At 41.6% G+C, this 25,553-nt stretch overlaps 1 protein-coding gene across 1 annotated transcript in view; it reads left to right on the top strand.

Annotated features, from left to right (window-relative positions):
- Positions 1-25,553, top strand: part of UBE3C (ubiquitin protein ligase E3C) — a 172,185-nt gene that overhangs the window by 74,191 nt on the left and 72,441 nt on the right. Inside the window, exons 13-16 of the mRNA XM_065398772.1 lie at positions 1,387-1,628; positions 8,922-9,026; positions 10,741-10,828; positions 24,275-24,372. Coding sequence (XP_065254844.1) covers positions 1,387-1,628; positions 8,922-9,026; positions 10,741-10,828; positions 24,275-24,372 — 533 coding nt within the window. The remainder of the gene's footprint in view (positions 1-1,386; positions 1,629-8,921; positions 9,027-10,740; positions 10,829-24,274; positions 24,373-25,553) is intronic.

The following is a 25,553-nucleotide window of genomic DNA, read 5'->3' as shown; positions in this document are numbered from 1 at the left end:
CAGTTATGCCTTTTTCCCACCAGAGGGCTCTGTGGCGATAGAACACAGCAGCAGCTCCCAGCCAGCTAGGGAAGAGAAAAAGCCTGCCTTCTTCGCAGCGCCTGTCAGGCCATGTCAGGTGACGGGCTATGGGGAGACAGACAGCGTGGGACTGCTGGGGGGGGGGGGGGGTCAGATGGGGGCTCATAAGGGCTCCTGGGGGAGGACAGACTGGGGCAGGAGCTGAATGGGAGTGCAGGCACAGGGCCACAGCGGGGAGGGAGGTTCAGGGCCACATGGTGATGGGGGAGGGGTGCAGAGCTACATATAGCGACAGGGTGGCTGAGTGGGGGCACAAAGGCACAGGGGGAGGGGGTATAGACACACAGGACGGGGGGTGGCTGGGTGGGGGCACAGACACACATGGGGAGGGGGGAGAGGGTACAGATCCACAGGGGGTACAGGGCCACATTGGCATAGGGGGAGTGGGTGTCTGAGTGGGGGGTGGAGGGACAAGTGGACAGGGGGGTTCAAGGTCACATGGGGGTGCAGGAACACACGGGGACGGGCAAATGTGCCTGAGCTGAATGGGAGAGGCTAGGGGTCAGCCAGCATTTGCATGGGGGAAGTTCCCTAACAAGCCCTCCCCACCCCTGAAAAAAACCTGTTCCATACTTTCCTCACCCATACCCGCAACCCTCCAAGTTCACACCCAGGCTCCTTCCCGGCAACTTCTCTCTCCCTTAGCTTCTCCGTTACCCCTGACTCTCCCAAGCCTTTGCACTGCTTTTGAGGGGTGCGGGAAATATGGTTTTGTAGTTTAAGTGAATTATTACTCAGAGTTCTGTACTAATATGTACAGATTCCTAGTAAGGAATCTATTTGTCAAAAAACATTTCCTGAAACGTTTTTGTTGTCTGTATTGTTACAGACATACCTGCTGACAGTTATTTTGAAATAAAATAACCAAAAATCATTGAAACTGGTGTGATTATATTATTATTTTGATAAATAAAATATGCAGAATTTTGCAGCATTTGAAAAATATTGTGCGCAGAATTTTTTAAATTTTTTGGTGCAGAATTCTTCCAGGAGTAAAGTAAGGACCATGAAGATTGGGTCTGCAGGCTGTTAGCTGAACATTTAAGTATGTAGTACAAAAATTAAGTGCGCATGTTAATATCCATTTCATTGTAATTTTAAGCCAGTACTATTGTAATAATAAAATGACTGATAGATTCATTAATTTTTGCCAACTTCTTATGTTTTGTAGCTTTTGTTTCCTTTGTGCGTCTCCTTTCTCTATTGTGTGACTATTGTTGTTTTTGCACAACAGAGTAAAAGAATAATTATATAAATATAGAAAAAATTGATTAGAAATGTTATTTTAGAAATGTAACCTTGTAGTTTATGTAATTGTAGGTCAAAGACAATCATCAATGATGCCTTTTACACTAGAAGAGCTGGTAATATTATCACACTGCCTTCGAGATGCATGTTTAGGAATCATCAAGTTGGCTTACCCAGAAACAAAGCCAGAAGTTCGTGAGGAATATATTGCAGCATTTAGAAGTGTTGGAGTTACAACAAATACAGAAATGCAGCAATGTATACAAACAGAACAAAAACGATGGATTCAACTGTTTAAGGTACAGGATGTCATTTTTCAGTTACAGATTAAACAAGACTTTAGACCTTCTTCTACTGACATTTACCATAACAGTATTTGGCTGCAGTTTGTTTCACAATTATACTTCTATCTCAGAGGTTATCTTTAGGAAATGTGGAATTTGGAAATAACATTTGCTTTAATGTGAATTCTGCATTTAAGAGTATACAGAATAACAATGTCATTTTGGTAAATTAAATAATTGTAGCTTTTTTTTTAGATGACTTGAGTTTTTCATATTTTAATTGACTTATGCAGGAGTTGGTATAGAATATGAGTATTAATTGAGGCCAGATGTGGCCTCAGCAAGATGTGACTAATTTTAAACATGTGAGAAGTTCCATTAACATGAGTGGATCTGCTCACATACTTAATGTTAAGAGTTAGGAAGGAACAATAAGAACGGCCATACTGGGTCAGACCAAAGGTCCATCCAGCCCAGTACCTTGTCTACCGATAGTGGCCAATGCCAGGTGCCCCAGAGGGAGTGAACCTAACAGGTAATGATCAAGTGATTGCTCTCCTGCCATCTATCTCCACCCTCAGTTTGCACACATACAAAATGGGAAATGACTGCCTAGGAAGGAGTACTGCGGAAAGGGATCTAGGGGTCATAGTGGATCATAAGCTAAATATGAGTCAACAATGTAATGTTGTAAAAAAGCACACATCATTCTGGGATGTATTAACAGGAGTGTTGTAAGCAAGACACAAGAAGTAATTCTTCTGCTCTACTCTGCGCTGATTAGGCTTCAGCTAGAATTTGCACACATACAAAATGGGAAATGACTGCATGAGGGAAGATAGAAAAAATTGGGTTTGTTTAGACTGGAGAAGAGAAGGCTGACGGGACATAACAATTTTCAAGTACATAAAAGGTTGTTACAAGGAAGAGGGAGAAAAATTGTTCTCCATAGCCACTGTGGATAGGACAAGAAGCAATGGTCTTAAATTGCAGCAAGGGCAGTTTAGGTTAGACATTAGGAAAAACTTTGTGATTGTCAGGGTGGTTGAGCACTGGAATAAATTGCCTATGGAGGTTCTACGTGCTTCTAAGAGCACGTTAGACACACACCTGTCAGGGAATGGTCTAGATAATAATTAGTCCAGCTATGAATGCAGGGGACTGGACTAGAAGACCTCTCGAGATCCCTTCCAGTTCTATGATTCTATGAGTAAGTGCCTTGCTGACCTGCAGACTCGTGAGATTGATATTCACTGCTGTTACACCAATTTCACAACTGCATCGAGACCAGTGGTGGAAAATTGCTGTAATGCAGTGGTGAATCAGTCCAATGAAGTAGACTTAGAGTATGTCTGTACTGCAATAAAAAACCCGTAGCACTGAATCTCAGAGCCCAGGTCAATTGACTGGGGTTTGTGGGGCTCATGCTACGCGGCTAAAAATCGCAATGTAGGTGTTCACACTTGGATTGGACCCTCCCGATGGGGAGGGTCTCAGAGCCCAGGCTCCATCCTGAGCCTGAATGTCTTCACTACAGTTTTTAGCCGCAGAGCCCCAATTCCCACAAGCCCAAGTCAGTAGACCTGGGCCATCTGCGGCTGTGCTGCAGGTGTTTTATTGCACGATAGACATACCCTAAATGTATGTTATTCTTAAATAACTACCAATACGTTCCTACCCAGTTTTACCCGGGGAAACCGAAGGTATGAATTAAGGAAAGCTGAGAATGTTGGCAGGAAAAAAACTAAGAATATAACTGTTGCGGGGGGGGGGGGGGGGGAAGAGTACTTGACTTGCCATGAAATTTCTGCAGCAAACACATCTAGTCAGCTAAAATTGCTCATTAAAGGAGTGGGAGCAGAAGAAATGCATTTTCCAAATTGAATGCTAGATTTACAGTCCGTTTAATACTGGTGACCTCTCGCACACTAATGTTCAGTTCGAGTCATCAGCTGTCCCTTCAGGTCTTTTATCACTGCTTTTGTCAAGCTATCTATTTAATTGAAAGAAGTTAATTGAATGAAAATGATCAACTAAGCTTGTATTAATATTGCTAATGGAACTTTCTTCTTGGCCATGTTTGGAGAAAGATGTCATGCTAGACTTTAGGAAAGGCCCATTAATGCTTGCACTTAACCTGATGGGCTAATTAAGGAATGCTTATTCATTCTACAAGTCTATGATAGCCTCTATCCAGCCCATTCTGCCTGATTTTACAACACATTTCACTTATGAGCATGAGCATTATGAGCATTAGTAGCAGTGAGAGTAACTGATAATGTTTTGATTGCATTGAATACAGTCCTAATGCATCACTGAATTTATAATTTGTGCAGATTGATCTAATATATGTTTGCACAATTTAATTTAATTACTTGTCTTTAAATTACCAAATAAACTTTCAATTTAAAGGTCACAAATTGAGACGCCAGTATTTCTATTTTACTGGGAATGACAGCATGTTTTATGTATGTGGTTTATATCATGTCTTCCTCTATTTGTGCCTTTTAGTTTATCCTATTTTATCATTCTCCTTCACTTGCAGTTATGATAAAATTGTCTTAACATTGTTTTCTTTCAAGCAACTATTGAATTCGTGTCTTCTGATACAAGATGATAGTTGTGTATACAGTACACAAAAAATTACTCTTTTCTAGACAGCTACTAGACTCCAGAAAAATTATCTGAACTTATTTACTTTTCAGTTTACCCATACTATTCTCAGTAGTTCGTGTTTTGTCTATTAATCCAATTATAAATGTAAATCTTAAAGATATCTTAGTCTCTAGTTCTGATCAGAAATGTGGTTAATAACAAAACAGCACTTGTTTACTTTTCAAACACATGACTAATTTATTGATAAAATTTAACAGTCAAGGCTGAAATTCACCTTGTTTTGGCAAGATTTCAATGTAAGGCACTAGGTCTTTTCCAAAGGAGACCATCCAGACTTGACACTTGCTTTGCACTGATTTACAGTAAAGAAAAGTGAGCAGTACGTTTCTCAAAAAAAAAAAAAAAAAGTAAAATACTTTGCTGAAGTTAGAAATTGCAATAGCTTATCAAATAGTAGACTGTTGCATAGATGAGTGTAAATACATCTTAAAATACTCAAGGAACTGACTGAGGAGATATCTGAGCCATTAGTAATTATCTTCAGAAAGTAGTGGAAGACAGGAGAGATTCCAGAGCATTGGAAAAGGGCAAATAGAGTACCAATCCATAAAAAGGGGAATAAGGACAACCCTGGGAATTAGACCACTCAGCTTAACTTCAGTACGCAGAAAGATAATGGAGCAAATAATTAAGCAATCAATTTGCAAACACCTAGAAGATAAGGTGATAAGTAACAGTCAGCATGGATTTGTCAAGAATAAATCCTGTCAAACCAACCTAATAGCTTTCTTTGACAAGGTAACAAGCCTTGTGGATAGGGGGGAAGCGGTAGATGTGGTGTATCTTGACTTTAGTAAGGCTTTGGATACTGTTTTGCAGGACCTTCTAATAAAAAAACTACGAAATACAACCTAGATGGAGTTATTATCCTGTGGGTTCATAACTGGTTGGAAAACTGTTCCCAGAGAGTAATCATCAGTGGTTCACAGTCAAGCTGGAAGGGCATATCGGGGGGGGAGGGGGGGTGTCCCTCGGGGATCAGTTCTGGGTCCAGTTCTGTTCAATATCTTCATCAATTATTTAGATAATGGCACAGAGTACACTAATAAAGTTTGCGGATAATACCAAAATGGGAGGGGCTGCAAGTGCTTTGGAGAATAGGATAAAAATTCAAAATGAGACCATTTCTCCAGTTTGTCCAGATCAAGTAAATAGAATGAAATTCAATAAGGACAAATGCAAAAGGAACAATCATTTGCACACATATAAATGGGAAATGAGTGGGAAGGAGTACTGCAGAAAGGGATCTGGGGGTCATAGTGGATCACAAGCTAAATCTGAGTCAACAGTGTAACACTGTTGCCAAAAAGCAAACATCATTCTGGGATGTATTAGGAGGAGTGTTGTAAACAACATATGAGAAATAATTCTTCCACTTTACTCTGTGCTGCCTAGGCCTCAACTGGAGTATTGTGTCCAGCCTGGGCACCAAATTTCAGAAAAGTTGTGGACGAATTGGAGAGAGTCCAGAGAGGAATGATGATGATTAAAGGTCTAGAAAACATGACCTGTGAGGGAAGATAGAAAAAATTGGGTTTGTTTAGTCTGGAGAAGAGACGACTGAGGGGGGACATAAGTTTTCAAGCAAGGGCAATTTAGGTTAAGTATTAGGAAAACTTGCCAACTGTCAGGGTAGATAAGCCCTGGAATAAATTACCTAGGGGGGTTGTGGAATCTCCATCATTGAAGATTTTTAAGAGCAGGTTAGACAAACACCTGTCAGGGATGGTCTAGATCAGTGGTTCTCAACCAGGCGTACGTGCATCCCTGGGTGTACGAAGAGATCTTCCAGGGGGTACATCAACTCATCTAGATATTTGCCTAGTTTTACAACAGGCTACATAAAAAGCACTAGCGAAGTCAGAACAAACTAAAATTTTTTACAATGACTGCTCTATATACTATACACTGAAATGAAAGTACAATATATATATATATATATATATATATATATATATATATATATATATATATATATATATATATATATATATATATATATATTCCAATTGATTTCTTTTATAATTATATGGCAAAAATGAGAAAGGAAGCAATTTTTCAGTAGTGTGTTGTGATATTTTTGTGTTTTTATGTCTGATTTTATAAAGCAAATAGTTTTTAAGTAAGGTGAAACTTGGGGGTACGCAAGACAAATCAAAGCCCTGAAAGGGTACATAGTCCGGAAAGGTTGAGAGCCACTGGTCTAGATAATACTTAGTTCCGCCTTCAGTGGGGGGGACTGGACTAGAAGACGTCTCAAGGTCCCTTCCAGTCCTATAATTCTATGATTCTGTGATTATTGAGAAAATATTTATTTGCTTTTCCTTTCATTTTTCTGAACTCTATACAAATGGGAAAAGATTACTGGTTTCTAATGCCATAGCTACATAGCTAAGAAAATAGGGTATAGTCTTCTCTATGAGCTATGCTCTGGATTTCTCTTACTTGTTTTGCATGTATTCCCTGCTCCACCTCCATTAATGTTTATGGAAAGCACATATATGCAATATTTAATACTGACATACACTTAAGTCCTGATCCTGCAAATGCAGATGTGCTTAACGATAAGCATGTGAGTATTTTCAATTTAAATGAATGAGATTACTCACAGTAAAGTTAAGCATGAGCATAACTGGGGCATGAGAAGTGACACAATCTGACACATGGAACCATCTGACCTCTTTCCTTTCAGTAGAATACCTCTCTCTTTATGATACGAATATTGAAATAGAAATATCTGTCAAAATATGATTTGATGCATTTAGAATTCTAAGCCTTTCTGTGGAATCAATAACAGGAGTTTTTCAAACACTTAAGTAGTTGATTATATTGTACTAAGTTCTGAGTTTACCATTCTAAAACAGTAGAGTCAAACTAGGTTTCCTGAAGTTTAACTTACACTGATGCTTGCGTCTGGTACATTATTAGAAGGAAACTCCCATTTGTATGTAGTTTTTTAAAAATATAAACAAATTTAAAGGACTCGTTTTTGTTTATTGTGCTTTTCATTTTTAAGAACCCAATACATTTTGTTGGGGTAACTCCAGTCCCAGCTAATTTAATGCAGTCTTCTTTTAAACTATTTTTAATTTTTTTTAACAACACATCCTTTTACTTCACATGGAAGATTTTTTTCTAGATTTTGTAACTGGAGGGGTGGGGGGCGGCTAATGGAATCTCAAAACTTTAATGACTCATCTAGGCTGCATTGAATTTTACAAGAGCAAGGTGATTAAAGAATTCCTGTGTAATCAAACAGTTCTCCTAATAGCGTTTTCTTTCAGTCTTATTCCAACCTGCGGGACCTTCCTTTACAAACTGGATATTAAAAGGTCCTTTGTTTAGTATCTAGAGACAAATCTCTTTGGAAGGTCCATTAAGTTCTTTGTTGCTTTTGACACCTGCCCATTAAGACTGTGTTTAAGCAAGAAATACCTTGAAAGCACTGTCTGTGCATTTCTTCTACTTGTTTTTCAAGTGCTATAATTTTAAGTGGCAAAGTGGATTCCTACTTGTGGTAGCTTTGGTAACTTGCTTTAGGCTAGTTCTCCTGTAAAAATATAATACATCCTTCCATTTGTTTATTACATATATTTGGGTAGGATTACTAAGTCATTTCAAATATTTGTACCTAGATTTGGGAGCAGGAGGGATGTGATCAGGGGTGATATTTGTGGGTGCAAAAGGTATTGTAAAGGTACTGTTTGATTTGATATTTCTGAGTGGTTATTTTCTGGTTTTGGGGGGCTGCTGATGTGTCCTTTGTATTTTTTAAATTGTCAGAGGTGCCTAGTGCCCAGGATAAGTGTTTTCCCCAGCTTCCTCATTTTGTTATATAAATATATAAAAATGTCAGATTTTTGTGTTTACCTGTACTCTCATCCTCTTGGACCATCTGATAGCCTTACCACTTTCTTGCTTAATTTTTGTCAAATATGTATGAATATATAAAATAATATTTTGGTGAGAAGATTGGAGTTATACAATTTCAAGACTAAATATAATTGATTTTATTTTTTTATATTAGGTCAGTATCTGGTGTCTGTGAAAAATGTGTTTGGTGCTGGGGAGAGAAGAAGAAGTGGGGAATGTTCTTAAAAAAACACTTTTTCTAATCTAAAATTGGAGCTGGCAGCCTGAGATATATACTCAGTCTTAGGATATGGGACTGAGGTGATATGATATGCTTAATATAAAAATATTTAAAAATCTTACACAAGGCTCAGGTACCTTGATAAGCACAGTATAAATACTTAGAATTAGGTCTTATTTTTAATAAATGATCTTACAGAAGGAAATTATTTTGTGCTGATGTGATTACTTTTAGCTTTCCTGAGTTAGCATATAACTTTTTTATACATTAGAGATACTCCTGTGATCTGCAGAAGGGGAAGCACTTTTCAGTAAACAAAATCTGGCCATAAATCACCACCAGAATTAAATTGCTTAATCCCGTCTTCTAAAGTATTTAGCAATGCGAATAATGTAGTGTTATTTAAGGGGGAAAATAACTTAACCTGACACACTATTACATGATTTCTTTAGAAATTTGCTTTGAAGAATTGCCTTTCCTTTGCATGGCTTCATTTAGTGAACTAGTTTATATTTAATGGAACTGTTTCTGTCATCTAGGTCATCACTAATTTAGTGAAAATGTTGAAATCTAGAGACACAAGGAGAAATTTCTGTCCACCAAATCACTGGCTGTCAGAACAAGAAAACATTAAAGCAGATAAGGTAACAATAATGTTTCTTCACACAACATTTTAGATATTTACCTTGAGTTTCCCCATCTAGTCTGTATTTTATCAAATATATTTAAACTCCCGAATACAGGGAATCAGGTTTTCTTGGGAAAAAGAAATGACCTGCAGTGTGTGCACTAGTAACAGCTAGTGCAAGACTAAATTATATGATGTTTTAATACATAGTCAGATATTTGCTGTGAGGTATGAGAATTACTTTTGGAGTGTGGCATCGATATTGCACAGGAATTAACTTAGTTTAAAATCTAGACATATGTTGCTGTTCTCTGAAACATCTCTATTTAGTCTTGCAACTAATCAGAAGATGTTACATGTAGTCATATTATTAATTTATAAAGTGGAACCTACTTACAGTGATCCTGGATGTAGTAATGTTCTATTTATAGTGAAAGGAGAATGCAAGTCCCAAATTGTCTCGATACATTACAGTGGGCAAATTACAATTTGGGTTATAGTGAGCCTCTTCTCACTATAAGGAATATACATTATGGCAAGTATTACTTCGTTGAAAGAGGATTTCTCTGAATTGTAGTGGAAGCAGTCAAGCTTTGCTTTTGAAATAAAAATGTTCATGCTTGATCTCACCCTAGAAGAGAACATAAGAACAGCCATACTGGGTCAGACTAAAGGTCCATTTAGCCCAGTATCCTGTCTTCCGACAGTGGACAATGCCACATGCCCCAGAGGGAATGAACAGAACAGGCAATCATCAAGTGATCCATCCCCTGTTGCCCATTCCCAGCTTCTGGTAAACAGAGGCTAGGGACACCATCCCTGACCATCCTGGCTAATAGCCATTGATGGACCTATTCTCCATGAACTTATCTTGTTCTTTTTTGAACCCTGTTATAGTGTTGCTCTGTACAACATCCTCTGGCAAGGAGTTCCACAGGTTCATTGTTTGTTGTGTGGGGAAAAAAAGAGACTTTATTTCCTTTAAAGTTTGAGCAAAATCATGTCTGTTGTTTCTGAAAAGTGTGTGTGTGTGTGTGTGTTAGAGATGGAATACTAATATGCCTGTGAGAAAATTTGCACAAGCATAAGTGGAACAGTTGAAGGCTTGGATCTAAGAAACAAGCCAACTTTGAAGTAAACTGGTCCAGCAGTTTTAACTGTATAGCTCTTAGCAGCAGGTAGTGTTGCTCGTGCACAATAAAAAAAATCTGTTTATTTTATGTGATCTACACACTTGAGACTTCCCAAAGTTTGAGATAATCTAAATTTCTGGAATGGTCCAGTTCTTCATGCTTGTTAAGATCTTGTGCCTGGATATCTCTCAGAAATGCTGAAAGGAATTAGTTTTCATTTGACACTTAAAAAACCAAACTATATCTGAAGAATGTGTGTTAAGTACTGTAACTTACTTTATGTAATACTTTATGTAATCGGTAGTGTGAATTATACTGTATATTGTGTTTCACCAGTGTTTTACAACCATATTTTACATCATAACCACAAGGAGGCAGAGTTAAGGCTTACCTTTCACCCTGTCACATCCTGATTTTTGAGTTCTTGATTTCTCTATCTTAACATTGCATTCACTCTAGTTTTAGTTGAATATTATTTTAATAACAATTTAGATTTTCAAACACAACTGCTTGGACTCATCAACGTACTATTTAAGCATGTATTTAGTTACATCTTTAATAGGAAATGCTTAACTACAAGGTTTATTAACTTATTAGGTTACACAGCTTTATGTGCCATCAGCCAGACATGTTTGGAGAGTCAGAAGAATGGGAAGAATAGGACCACTGCAGTCTACTTTGGATGGTAAGATACTGTGTCCACATCACTTTTGCCTTAGGAACTAGAGCAATCTCAGTTTGTCTCTCATAGGTGGTGGTTATACTAAGGAAATATAGGTTTTTAAAATTCAGTTGAATAGTTCATGACAACCATAATGGTTCCTAATAGCAATGTAGTGTTTAAGTTGTAATTTGCTCTCAGTACCCTCACTTATTTAAAATGTGACTGACTGTGATGTAGAGTTAGACTAGTTTTATATTTTTTTAAATGCATAGACTTTTAACTTTTCTTCCTGAATGGAAGAAGAAGCTTCCCTTAAGCTTTCTGCTGCCATTCCTACTTATCAATGATGATAGGGTGAAGAAATGATTAGGCTTGGTGTGTGTATACATAATATATATATTATAATATAAAATCAGACTATTGTATAATACATAAAAGCATCTCATTGTTATATATATATATATATATATATATATATATATAAGCATCTCTTATGTTATATGATGGGAAATTCGTGTTTTAAAAAGCTACCTATTAATATATAAATATAACAGATGAGCTTTATTTGCCATAATACACCTCTGCCCCGATATAACGCTGTCCTCGGGAGCCAAAAAATCTTACCATGTTATAGGTGAAACCACGTTATATCAAACTTGCTTTGATCCGCCGGAGCACACAGCCCCGCCTCCCTGGAGCGCTGCTTTACCGCGTTATATCCGAATTCGTGTTATATCAGGTCGCGTTATATTGGGGTAGAGGTGTATGTAAATATGAGGGAGAAACTTCACTGCATAATCAGCTGCTTTTCAAACCTTTGTATCTTCACTCCACTTCTTTTAGGATTTTATTCTGCTGCACTCAGGCGAAATGTTCAGTAGGTCAATAATTTTGCTTAAGTGAAGATTTGAGAAAGTAATGGAAGATAGGGTCCTTAAACTTGAGGGAAGTTGGGAAGATAGGGCAGGAGAGGAGGACAGAGGAGATGCAGGGGAGGTGAAGAATGGCTGTTAGCTTCTGCCCTCTGCATCAGTCTCTTCACTTCAGCCTAACAGCACAGAAGAGAGAATATACAGAGTAAAAACTGTGGAAAGCACTCTAATGATACCATGAGTGTCCAATAGTTCCTGCTGAGGCTGCTGCTTGTGTCTGCTCCTGCCAGCTTGAATGTCTCAAACCCTTGGGATTTCTTATTTCCCCAAGTTCACATAGCTAGGGAAAGTGGGAGAAAGGCAGCATAATACGTAATGCCCTCAGAGGGAATAAGAATCACATCTCTGCAGTTCTGGGTTTGGGAAGTTCTGTCGGAGGGAGCTATGATCTCAGCTTAACACTGGAATACAGACTGTCATTTCTGTCGAGTTGTCTGCCTCAAGAGTCATCCATGTTGTACAGGAGGTGCCAGATATGCCTCCAGGTGTTAACCTGGGTCCTGAGAAAGGAGGGGGGCACTTCCAACCCCTCAAGGGCCCCCCACCCCCAAGGAAACTCATGTAAATCCAACAAAAGGACTGTTTGAAGTGCTTCAGAGTGGGTAAACCTTTGAAGCAGAAGCTCAAGTTGGCCAAGAATATCAAGTGCCAGGGCTTAGTGTTAGCCCTCCCTGAGTTGGCACAAACTCAGTTTTTCCCACGCCTTCGGCAAGCCCAGCAGGCTGCTTCACATAGAGACAACATCACCACTGAAGCCTAGGTTCTGCCAAGTGTATGCTGCTCTAGGCATTTGGGTCACCAGTGCTTCCTGTTGGTGATATTGAGCTCTGGCTCATTGGACAAGGCAGAGCTTCCATGTGAGAGACCAAGGGAGGAGGTTCCAAGACAGCCTCGCCTCATGCACCCCTTTCAAAGTTTCTAACTTCATATACCTCCGTATTGAGACCTTGAGATATTCCCCTCCTGAATTCATGCACTCGAAGGAGAGGAAGACTCCAGCATCAGGATATATTTGGCAATCGGCCCAGATTGCTCCTGGCCCTCTGTGGGTATGTCTACACTGTAATATAAGCCCAGGGTTAGTGGGACTCAAGTCAGTTTACCCCTGGGTTAGAGAACACAGGGCTTGAGCATCTACACTGATTGTTAACCCTAGATTAGGAATTTTCTAACTCAGGCTTGAACCTGGGGCTCCGGCATCCATACTGCAGCACACAGACCCTAGTCAAAGCAACCATATCCCAGACTCCTTAGCCCCCACCAAAATGTGGCCACCCTCTAGCCCTTTGTGGTGCACTGTAGGAAAATGTGACTCTCCATCCTGCACATTACAGGAAGTTTGAACAGCCCGCCAACACAGCCTGCTGAGCAGTCATTTTGATTAGTGCGTTCCCAGCTACTGGAGCCAGCAACAGGAAGGAGGCACCTTCTGAAGAACTTCGGTTGCTTGCGTTTTCACTCCTGTGTCAGGAAATAGGCAGACCTTCTGTAAGAAACAGGTGGACATTTTGGCAGCATTTTCTGACCCACCAAAGGCACCTGCCACAGTTTATGATGGAGGTGGAGGAGTACCCAGGAATGGCAGACTTGAATAGGCTGATTCTGCTCATTAACGCTTGGTATAGCTGCTGATACCCCCTATGTCGACAGGTGCTTCTGGATCAGAGCCCACAAGCACAGACTGGTGGGATCACATGGTCATGCAGACCTCGGATGACCAGCTGTGGGTCAGAACTTTCACATAAAGACAGCTATGTTTCTTGAGCTTTATGAGCAGCTAACCCCAACTCTCCAGCATAAAGACACATGCATGAGGCCACCCTTCCTGGGCCAGAAGCAGGTTGCTGTAGCTGTCTGGAAGCTGGCTACCCCACACTGCTATAGGTCCATTGCCAACCAGTTTGGTGTTGGAAAGTCAACTGTGGGTAAAGTGGTGGCGGAGGTTTCTAAGGCAATCAGTCACATGGTTTGACCCAAAGTGGGGGGCATAAAATATTCCTGAAGTAATTGCTGGCTTTCAGAGAATGGGGTTTCCAAACTGTGTTGTGTTGCCTGATTCTTTAAGTGGTTACTGATTCTATTAATATTTTCCAGTTAATACTAATTTAAAAAGCTGGGGTTGATGAGGTCTAGTCCCTGAATCAGACACAACAGAATTCAGGTTATCAAGTTCAGTATCTGGTTGGGAACCCTGAAGTGCACAGAGATGACACTCACACTGAGGGCAAAGCTTTAAGCAATTTTATTAGAACAATAAATAGAGAGATAAATGCTCCAAAACACACAAAAATATAACAGTAATATAACGTTAAAGGTAATCTCTTGTACCATTCCTCGCATATACTCACACCCCTTCTTGGGGATCTGGTGGTAAAAGACAAGTGGTATCTACCCTGTCATGCCAAATGAGTTTGATGGTCCAGATTCTCCCCCTTACGTGATGGTCCCATTATAGGGCCTGACAGTTGCCATGGATATTCATACAAATGCCCAGCCTCCTTTGTCCATATCTAACTTCCTCACCCTAGTAATGTTGCTGTGTCTTCGTTCTGTAGGTTCATGTATTAATTATTTCAACGTATACACTTCAATTTGTTGCCATGGCAAGTCCATGGTTAAGCATCTGCTAGTGTTTCTATAGTAAAATATCCAAGCCTAGTATCAGTTCAATGTTCCTGCGGTTACCATATATCATTTTGTACAAATTACCCCTTAAGCACAATGTTCCTAGGTCCCCAGAATTCAGGGCCACTGTTGAGCCACTAAATTATGCTACGGCTCATAGGCCTCAAAGCCTTATGCAAATTGCTTAAACTAATAGGATAGGCCCGTAGGTTTCTTGTATTACTGCTAAATAAAATACAAAGCTAGCTCTATGGACTATAGCTGGGACTCAAGGAGCACATGAGTACATAAACTGCAAAGGATACTGCTACATTAATATGAAGATCCTTGTGGACCACAGAGGGTGATTTATGAACACCTTTGTGGGTTGCACTGGGAAAGTTCATGATGCCAGGGTTTTTTGCTGCTCAGGAGTCTAAATTCATGGACAGGCTGGGACACTATTCCCACCAAATGACATTGTCATAAACGGAGTTACTGTCCCCATCGTTATTCTGGGGAGCTGCATATCTGCATTGGCTTTGGCTTGTGAAACTACACTGATTTCAGAGGCCCTTGGCAAAAGGTGGTTTAATTACAGTCTCAGCAGGTGCAGAATTGTTGTTGAAAATGCTTTTGGCAGATTGAAATCCCATTTGAAATGTTTACAGACCCATTTGGATTCCAGTGTTGTCAGTACTGTCCACATTACTATGCTCTTCGCAATCTTTGTGAAGCCAGAAGTGCACCATTTCCCCCCGAATGGAATCTATGACAGTGAGGGGCCACTGAATTGCTACCCTCAATGCAGTTGGATGCATTCAGGCAACAGAAGTCAGGGATGCTTTGTGCTCCCACATTATGGACTTGCGTGGCCCAATGGAAGAGAAGGAATAGTACCTTTATGAACTTGCTTGTTTGTGGCAGTGGTATGGAGACTCATTGATTGTGGGGAGGAGTGTGAAATTTTAGTGCCATGCAATGTACTAATGAATGACATGACCACTTATGAAATGGGAGGAGGGGAATTATTCACAGTATGGAATGATGTAAGAAAGTGATTGAAATCTGAATTGCTATAGATAACTGTATTGAGGGATAGTATTGTCATGCTAATTCCTAATTGTTCATGATAATCTGTTTACCTTTATTATTTTGATTACATGTTGTGAAGCAGTGATAGCAATAAACTTTCTTGATGAAATAAACTTTATTTATAAACCTGTATTAGAAAAGTACAACCGTCCCCCATTTCCAGGGAGGCCAGCTGCCATTACCACACCAAAACATCAGTAACAACAGAATCTTACAGGAAAAAAATCAATAAAAACAAAGTACATGAACAAGTGTGAACAGTGAAACCACGTATGAGACGCATACCCCCTACTGTGGCATGTCCTCTGGCCACCCATTCTCCTTTCCCTTCTTTCCCCCTTTGCTGTGCATGTGGAACTGTGGGAGGGAGATGGAGGCATCCACAATGGAAGGGGGTCAATATGGAGGGCTGCATGGGCAAGGTTGCCCTGCCCAGGCACTCATGGGGCCTGATTGCCTGGGCCACCCAGCCATTGAGGCTTCCAAGCTGCTTCTGAACCATAGCACAGGTAGCACACCGGGACTTAGATTGTGGTGTGGGTGTTGCAGCAGGAGCTGCTGCTCTCACGGTCATTAGTGATATGAGTCACTTGGACAGCTTTTTCTGCTGAGCTCTGTCCTATCTTAGCTGCCATTCCTGTTCCAGGATTTGTGAAGCAGGTGCTTGATCCCATGCTAAAACTCTGTCCTCAAGCTGTGCAGCCAGTCTGAGCCTTTCCTCTTGCCTCTTGGCAGGCCTTTCCTCTAACCACAAATCTCTGTCTTTGGTATTGCACCTGCTTGTTGGCCCTCTCTAGCACTTCAACCATAAGTTCATCACAAAATGTTCCTTCTTCTTTGAGTCATTGCACATGTCCATTCCTATGTAGGTATGTGCACGCCCCAAGCACAGTTGCCGGAAAATTTTCCTTCAGTGGTGTCCGTTGGCTCGGCTCTGGTGCCTTGTGGTGCGGCACGCTCATAGCACTGGTATAAAGGGGCCAGCCGACCCCACATCCCCTCAGTTCCTTCTTACTGCTTGTGACTGTTGCTGGAACTTCCTCTTGCTCTTGCAAGTCCTCTGTGGACTGTATTGCCGTCTGTATATATTTTTCAGATTATTCATATTTTGTCAGTTAGCAGTTATTTAGCGGTGTTTCCTCTGCTCCCAGTACTGAGCCATGCCTCTTGCAACAAGGCTATGCCTCTGAGCGACCCGCACTCCAGTTGCCTGAAGTATTTGGGTGAAGCTCACAGTCGGTGCCATTGACTCTGGCCCTGACGCAGGCACTGGTAATTCCAGTCCTGGATGATGTCAGCACTGGAGGGTCATTGAGATGCCAGCATTATTACAATGCCATCCACACCAGAGGCTTTCACTGCAGCCAGGGACCTTTTCTTACTATTGGTGCCGCCCTCACCAGCAGTACAAGGGTTGGTGCCAGCAGACAGAAGGAAGCACGTGGCCATCAGTTACAGTTCAGTTCCAAAACCCATGCTGCTATCTAAAGGGAAGCCGGCCATGATGGACCTGTCCTGGTCCTACCCTCCTTGGCACCTATCACCAGCACCAGTGGGATTCACTCCGGTGTGGTCGCAGGGCAGAGATTCCTCGTCATTGGAGTTGGAGGTGGAATCGTACTCCTCTTGTGCCAGAAGTCAACCTCAGCATACCTCCTGTTGGCCCTACCCAGTGGTGGATGCAAGCCAGGCGGTGCCCTTGAGTACTTGGCTCCCTGGCCACTGGCTGGTGACTATGCAGTGACCATTTTGGAACTCATGGGCAGTTTTCCCTCCATGCAGAGACCCCAGTCAAGGCATTCCTTACTTGATGACAGTCCCTGATCCAGACTCTGGTACAGAGGCTGGTGCCAAGTACCAGGAGCTGGTACCGCGGGACCCATCCAGTGCAGAAGGTGAGGAGGAGTGCCTTCAGCCGATGTTGTCCCCCTCCCTTCCACACACACACACCTGCCCATCAAGAGGCAATTTGGCTGTAGGAATTTTCCATAGCTCATTCGATTCACCTCAAGGCCTCCTTCCTGCCAAGAGCGCAGAATGGGCTGGCGGATTGCCTCAGCAGGTCTTTCTCCGATCACCACAAGTGGTCCCTTGGACCAGATCTAGTGAAGAACATTTTCCAGAAGTGGGGGACTCCCCAAGTAGACCCAGTACAACAGGAAGTGTCATCAGCTCTGCTTCCTGCAGGGCCACAGCCTGGGGTTGCTTACGGATGTCTTCCTACTTCCGTGGAAGGGTCACCTATACTCTGCATTCCCTCCTATTCCGCTCCTACACGAGGTTCTGCTACAGATCAAATAAGATTGAGTGCAGGTCATCCTGATAGCCTTGGCATGGCCCTCCCCCAGAATTGGTTCGCCACCCTGCTCGACCTCTCTGTGGTGACCCCCAGACCCCTCTGCACCCAGACCTAATCTCTCTGGACCACAGTCATCTGCTCCACCCAAACCTTGGCTTCGTCCACCTGATGGCCTGGAAGCTCCATGGCTGAATCTGGGAGAGCCAGCCTGTTCGAAGCAAGCTTGACAGATCCTGTTAGGTAATAGGAAACCCTCTAACAGGGCCACTTACCTCACTAAGTGGAAGTGGTTCGCCCGCTGGGATGACCAGATGGAGGTCTTGCCGACAAGGTCATCGCTGCAGCTCATTCTGGACTACCTACTACACCTGAAACAGCGGAGTTTGGTTATCTTGTTGTTCAAGGTTCACCTGGCAGTGATACCGGCTTTTTCCCCCTCAGGTTGATAACCGGTTCATGTTCTCACACCAGATGTCTGTGTTTCTTTAAGGGCCACCAAGTATGAGAGCCCGTCCCTCCTTGGGATCTCAATCTGGTCTTATCAAAGCTTATGGGCTCACCATTAAAGCTGCTAGTATCATGTTCCTTGTTATACATCTCCTGGAAAGTGGCCTTCTTAGTGGCCATCATTTCTGTTAGGAGGGTTTCAGAGATCCGTGCTCTCGCTTCGAAACTGCCATATATGGTTTTCTTTAAAGATAAGGTGCAGTTGCATCCCCACCCCACATTTCTCCCAAAAGTGGCCTTCTTGCCAGTTTTCTACCCTTAGCTGCATGCAAACAGGAAAGAGCAGAAGCTTCACTCATTGGCTGTTAGATGTGCACTAGCATTCTACATAGAAAGGAACAAACCATTCCGGAAGTCCACCCAGCTATTTGTAGCGGTAGCAGACAGGATGAAAGGTCTTCCCATGTCTGCTCAGAGAATTTCCTCGTGGATCATATCCTGTATCCACACATGTTATGAACTAGGATAGGTGGGAGTGGAACACCCACTAACTGTTCACTCCACAAGGGCACAGGCATCCTCAGCAGCATTTCTGGCAGAGGTTCCTATTCAGGACATTTGCAAAGCTGTAGTGCATACATTCTCTTTTCATTATGCCATCACCCAGCAGGCCAGGGATAATGTCAGATTTGGTTGAGCTGTGTTGCGGTCAGCATGTCTGTGAACTCTGAGCCCACCACCTATTCAACTACTTGGGAGTCACTTACATTGGAATGGACATGTGCAATCACTCAAAGAAGGAAAAACGGTTACTAACCTTTAACTGTTGTTCTTTGAGACGTTGCACATGTCCATTCCAAAAACTGCCCTCCTACCCCGCCTATTGGAGTTGGCTGGAAAAAAGGAACTGAGGGGGCCTGGGGTCGGCCGGCCTCTTTAAACTGGCACTATGAGCGCATGGCACCAGAGAGCTCCAGAGCCGAAGCAATGGATACCATTGAGGGGAAAATTTCTGGCAACTGTGCTTGGGGCACGCACACACCTACATTGGAATGGACATGTGCAACACATCTTGAAGAACAACAGTTACAGAAGGTTAGTAACCAGTGGTTTTTTTTGTTTTTTGAACAGTCCACGAATGTGGAGGTACTGCAGCCAGTAGAGGTCAAGGGGCCTGGAACAGGACAGGAAACAGAGGGTTGTTATCTCAAATAGCTCACTTGCAGGAGCACAGGAAAAATCCTTGTGGAATTTCAAGGACATAAACTTAACTTCAGTCTATTGTGAGAAGGATGCTTCAGACCACAGAAGCCCCCTGGACGCAGCTTGGTTAATGGCAGCAAAAGAATTTCAGGCACGATGATAAGTTAAAAATGCAAAGCTGCTTTTTTGATTTTAGAAAATTGAAAAACTACTTGGATTGGGGAGGGAATCCTGCCATCAGTGGCTGTGCTACAAAAGCATTTTCTATCATTTCAGGCCTTTCGCATTTTGGAGGACATAAATTATTGTGGTGCCCAACTGGCAAAGGGAGATGTTACTCCAAACTGCTAGTGCGAAACTTGCAGTTTATGTAACAGAAGTATTCAAATGTATAGTGACTGAACAGCACATCTGTGAGTGGAGTGGGCTGGTCAGCTACCGAGGTGGCCTTGGAAAATGCACCATTCCGCAAAATGTGACTACCTATCTGGAGTTCCTGCTACAGGAGAAGTTTGCAGCCATCAGTACCCAGGAGTGGCTCAGAATTCATGAGGGATTTCTCAGCACATTTCTGGACAAAATTTCAAACCACAGTTGTATTTGGGACAAATGATTTTGTCCCTATGGACTGCATGGACTACCTCTAATTGAAATGGACTAGATTTGGGAATGGAACGCATTTCCATGTCCCCCACCCCCATACAGTTCATTGTTTCCAGGCAGCTTGTTAGACTGCTGAATGTTTACAGAGTGACATACTTATACCCATGGCAATGTAAAGTTATTTTTAAGAAACAGGAATAACCTTAGCAAAAATCTGTGTCTTTCCAGTAAAAGTTCACTTTAAAGGTGTTTACTGTTTGCATTTCCTGGTCGCCATTTTGAACTTCATGTGGGGGGAGGGGGGAGAAGCCAAGGTACCAGTATAAAATCTGCCATTAGCAGATACATGCTGCTAGCTGGGGCTTCTCATAACTTATTGGTTCATAGAGCAGAAATCCCTCCCATTACTGTAGTAATAAACATTAAAATGGAGTCAGAAACTTATCGGGCTCAGGGGTGACTTCTGTCCATTCTGAGTCTGTTGCAGGCTCAGCAGCAGGTTGTTCCTCAAGGGGTGCATCAAACTGCTCCTCCAAGTGTGGACCCAGAATGTGCTGCTGCTGCTCATGTTCCAAAGCCTGCTCTGGGACCAGTTTCAGCAACACAGTGACTTCATAGTCCCCAATTGGTGCCTGCTGCTTGCTCCCATCAGTCTCCATGTTGGATTTAGGGGCCAGCAGGGTACCATCCCAGTCATCATGCACCACCGTTGGCTCTGTGCTTGGTGCAGTGTCCAGTACCAGGTCAAACTCCTCATTAAATGGGCATGGTTTTAGAAAGTTGCCTGAGGTGCAGTTCTGGTCCCTGGTTTTCTGGTACTTGTTCTAGAGCTGCTTAATCTGCTCCCTGCACTAGGCAGCTGCCAGTTTTCTTATGTGCTAGTATGCGTGGTCATTCCTGGTACTCTTTCTAAAGTCCACAGCTTTGCTGGCTTTGCACCAGAGATTTACCAAAATCAGGCTGTGTTCCCATGACCACTTTGGAAAAGGCTTGTTATGGTCGGTCTCCATTACAAACGCAGAAGGCTCTCTGATGGTGTGTTTGCAGCTTGGTAATCAGAAGACAATGGAAGTGTTAAGTGCTGACTCACTGAGCTGCAGCAGTACACCAAGGAGGGTTGTTCTGTTTTCAGTAGAGTAGATTCAAGATGCTTGGGATAGAGAGGACAAAAGAAGGTGGCCCATGGGATTTTGGGATGCTTTTTGGAAGACTCCCAGGACCTGAGTCCTGAGGGGCTCTTGTCTACACTGCAAAACAATAATGCTGAAACCCTGGGTCAAGGCTTGACCCGGGCTCAGGCCCTGCAGCCCTACAGGGTCCTGGGACCCTGGGTCAGTGTAATGTGTGTGTAGACGGAAGGAGTAAGTCTGACATTAAAGCCCACAGTATTGCATTAGAAGCATTGCTCTCATTCTCTGCCAGAAGGTAGTGGTGCTTTCGGCACAGTTGGAGCGCTTTTTGTGCCAAAGCAAGCACTGTGTCCTGGGAGTCAACTCTCAGTACAGGAAGCTCAGGTCTGTAAACTGGCACATCCTGTTCCAGAAGCTCCACCTTGGTCTGAGTCAGTGTTTTTCCAAAGCACTTGTGACCAGAAGCATCAATATGCTTTCAGCAAAACAGAGTTTCAAGACACAATTATTATCCTTTTGCATCTTAACTCCACTAAATAACTATCACAAAATACAAAATGCAAAACTTAGGCTAAGCTCTGATAGAAATGACCAAGACAATATTGTACCATGAGTCGTCGTTGCTAGCTTTATACAATGTTTGCTATGCCATTGGTAACTTTGCTTGTGACCCTTCATCCACCACCAGGTCCGTCCACATTGCCTAGAGAATTTATAGCTGCTTGTATGGGACAGACTGAATATCAGGGTGATGTGGACTACCCCTCCCCTTTGCAAGTACCTGTCAAGGTCCAGGATAAGGCACGTGTGTGAGGAAACTCATGCTGCAGTTGCCTGTGCTGTCCTCCTTTAGCTAAATAAAGTGCTTCAGCCTCCAGGGTTGTCAGTCTGGCACCTTTCATGACCACAAAATTCACTGACAAGAAGAAAGGTGTGATCAACGTGATTGTGTGAAAACAAACATATAACAATATACGTATGATCTGTTTAATCCCACTTGACTCCATATGGGATAAAGTCAATTAATTTGAAAGTACTGCTGAATCACATATGGTAGTGTTTATTTGTGCTTTTTCATTTACTTAAATGGCAGACTCTTGAGTTATAAATGCACTGTGTATTGATGACTCCATCCAATATTTCTTTTTAAAGATGGAAACCTTGATGGAGAAATGCAGATAAAATTGACTAATTGACCAGAATAATTGAACTGTCGAAGTTGGATAGTGGTTTACCTTTGCTGTACATGCACTTTCTGTTTAAAATGCTTTTAACCCTTAGCTTAAGAGGCAGCATACATTGACTTTAATTAAAAATGTTTACTAAGAAACTAAGTAACCTCAAGGAAGCACTTTATCAAAAATTCCAGGGGCTTGCAATGCTGAGATTTGCCAAAAGTGAATATTCATCAAGTATACTAATATGTGGGGTCATGTCACACTAAATCAGTACCTAAAATAACTCTACTTAGAAATGATTTGGGAAATTTAAAGTACAGCACCTTTTGATAATGATCATTGATGTGGTGCCTAGCTGCAGAAGGGCAGCCAGGCATCACCACCCCATAAACAGATGCCAAAGGAAGGATTGCAAATGCCCGTGTAATCTCCGTGGCCCCATTAGTTACATGTACTATTTATTTCAGCCTTTTTTTTTTTCTCCTACCTTGTCTGCAGACAGCCTGGCCTTGCCTCTGAGGCAGCTTTTTTCTGGCTCTGATGATAAGCAAGAAAGTGAAAATGTCTGGGGCTTTATTATCTGGTATTCGGTCTGTAGCTAGATGAATCTCCATCAACACAATCAAGGAGGTTAATAAAGCCCATAGCATCTTGTGCTGGTTTCATGTCTCACGCTGCACTTTAATTCGTTTGCTGTAATATGAGGCATCTGCCCAGCTGACTTAATTTTCTTTCTATTAAATTAGGTTAAGATGATATACTTTAAGTATCCAAAACCCAAATGGGAACTATTTCTTAAATACCTCCTTATGGGGATACACCTAGAAAGTTCCAAAAGAGTTGCATCATGGTTTGAGACTATCTTGGAGTGGAAGCCTTTTCCTTTAACTCCTTATGCTCTTTGGCTATTTTCTCCTTGCTGTTCACTCAAGCCGCTAATGTAGCTTTTTGATGTTCCCTTCACCTTTCCATGGGGACTGAAATTTAATTTGATCACAGGACAAATGTCTTTTTTTTGCACTTCCCAAGCCTATCGAAATAAATCAGTTGACTTCATTGGGTGTTGGCTGAGGCACTAGAGTGTCATGCCAAAATTGGTGTGCCGGTAGGACGTCATGTGTCCCGCGTCCCGACCGATCTTGTCCCGATATCCGCCGGCAGCGATTTTTTTTTTGCGCCCCCCCACCCTCCCCCCAATGTGTCCCGATTTTTTCTTTCCCTCATCTGGTCACCCTATGTGCTGGACAAAAACAGATTCCATGGTTGAAAGCTAAGTACACCAAATTACTGTGGGAAATGGAGCCCTTTGGTCAGTGTGATAGGGCCTTTGGGCGCTGCCTTAATGCAAATAATAATTACAACCTTCCCTTAATTAGCTGATAAGTTTCTAATATTTAAAATTTTATTTTTCTATTGTATTAAACAACATTTAGAAAAGCAGAAAATAACATGATTTTTCTAAAGGAGATTGAAAAGCACAATAGCATATCATTCTATATACATCTTGTCTGCAGTAAGTTTTAATTGCTCAATTTTCACTTTACCAGTAGAAACTGCAATATTTTAGGAAGGTAAGGCTCATAAGAAGCCAACTTACAGCTGGCTACTTTGCTTCCACTAAATCAGTTGTCTTCATGTATGTATCAGAGGGGTAGCCGTGTTAGTCTGAATCTGTAAAAAGCAACAGAGGGTCCTGTGGCACCTTTAAGACTAACAGAAGTATTGGGAGCATAAGCTTTCGTGGGTAAGAACCTCACTTCTTCAGATGCATCTGAAGAAGTGAGGTTCTTACCCACGAAAGCTTATGCTCCCAATACTTCTGTTAGTCTTAAAGGTGCCACAGGACCCTCTGTTGCTTTTTCATGTATGTAGTTTTTTGATTGAATGCAAATTATGAATTTATTTTTACAAGGTAAACACTATTAGAAAAGCAGTTTTTTACCAAAATTGATAAACTCTTTGTTCATATTTTTAAGTGGGTTTGGAGCCAGCACCTCTTTCTGTGTCTGAGGAACGACAACTTGCAATTCTGACGGAGCTACCTTTTGTAGTTCCTTTTGAGGAAAGAGTAAAGGTATTTAATTTTTTTAATTTTTGTGTATTTTGAGGATTTTACAGTAAATGTAATACAGTGAGTTCAACTATGTGGGGAATCAGGCCTCAGATCATCCCATCCCTCTATCCAGTGGAGAATCAGGCCACGCGGCTCCTGTTTGTCCCCAGTATTTGCATGGCCACTACAATGCAGAAGGTGCTGGGCAAGATTGACTGTTATGTCTTTCAATTTATTTTCCCTTTTTACAATGTTTTAGAATAGTTTTTCCTTACTTAGAAGGACAGACTATGCTAACATCATTTGAGAAATGGTAATGCTGTATAATAAGCAAGCATAGGCCCAGATTCTGCAATTGGATCTATGTGGGTGGACCTCTGCACCAATACTAAACCCCATTGCAGTTAGTGGAGCTCCAAGTAGATGCACAGTGCATGTACCTGCATCTTATTGCAGGATCCAAGATTCTCATATACAGTGTACTCATTAACCCAGTACAATATGAGTGAGAGTCATTTTGGGGAAATAATGCCCAGAACTTAAGTTTCTGCATTCAGTGGTAGTTGGACTTAAAGGAACACTTAATTACTGTATAGGAAAAATGTGACTTTCAATTCCATATATTGTTTATAGTTGTTTATAATTTGATTATGAATGCATTCTGGATCTTAAGTGTATAATTTTGAGGGCCATGTTTTTTCAAATCCCACAAGATTTTTTTTTTAATGCTACCATTGTGATGTTACCCCTAGAAACAATTTCTGAGCTGCTTCTGTTGGCTCTACAGCATCAGTTAATTAACAGACTATTCCCAGAATTGTGTTGGAATCATTGTGTACCAGCACCATCAAGGAAATGAAAAATAGTTTCATGGGGGAAATAAATCAATGTTTACTGAAAGGACAGTGATAAATTTGGTAGAAAAATAATGTGTATTTTTAGGCTTGTATCAGAGATTGGAAACAGTAGAGAATAAAAATTTATTTAAAACATATTCATATAGCATGGCAATGTGATAATGCAAGTTCTGATAGGTATTTTTTCCAAACCATTCAACATCCTATTCTGATTAGATCACTTGAGATTATTGTTCATTGGCTTTCAGTATACATTCTGTACAGCTAGGACTTGAGTAATCCAGTCCCAGTTTGTTTGTGCATTTCCACTTACAGGATTAGCTCCTTTAGTGTTGAGCTGTGGAA

Source organism: Emys orbicularis, chromosome 2, assembly GCF_028017835.1.
Source record: "Emys orbicularis isolate rEmyOrb1 chromosome 2, rEmyOrb1.hap1, whole genome shotgun sequence".
Classification (NCBI taxonomy): domain Eukaryota; kingdom Metazoa; phylum Chordata; order Testudines; family Emydidae; genus Emys; species Emys orbicularis.
Note: the sequence above shows the minus strand (reverse complement) of the source record. Positions and strands in the feature narration are given on the sequence as shown.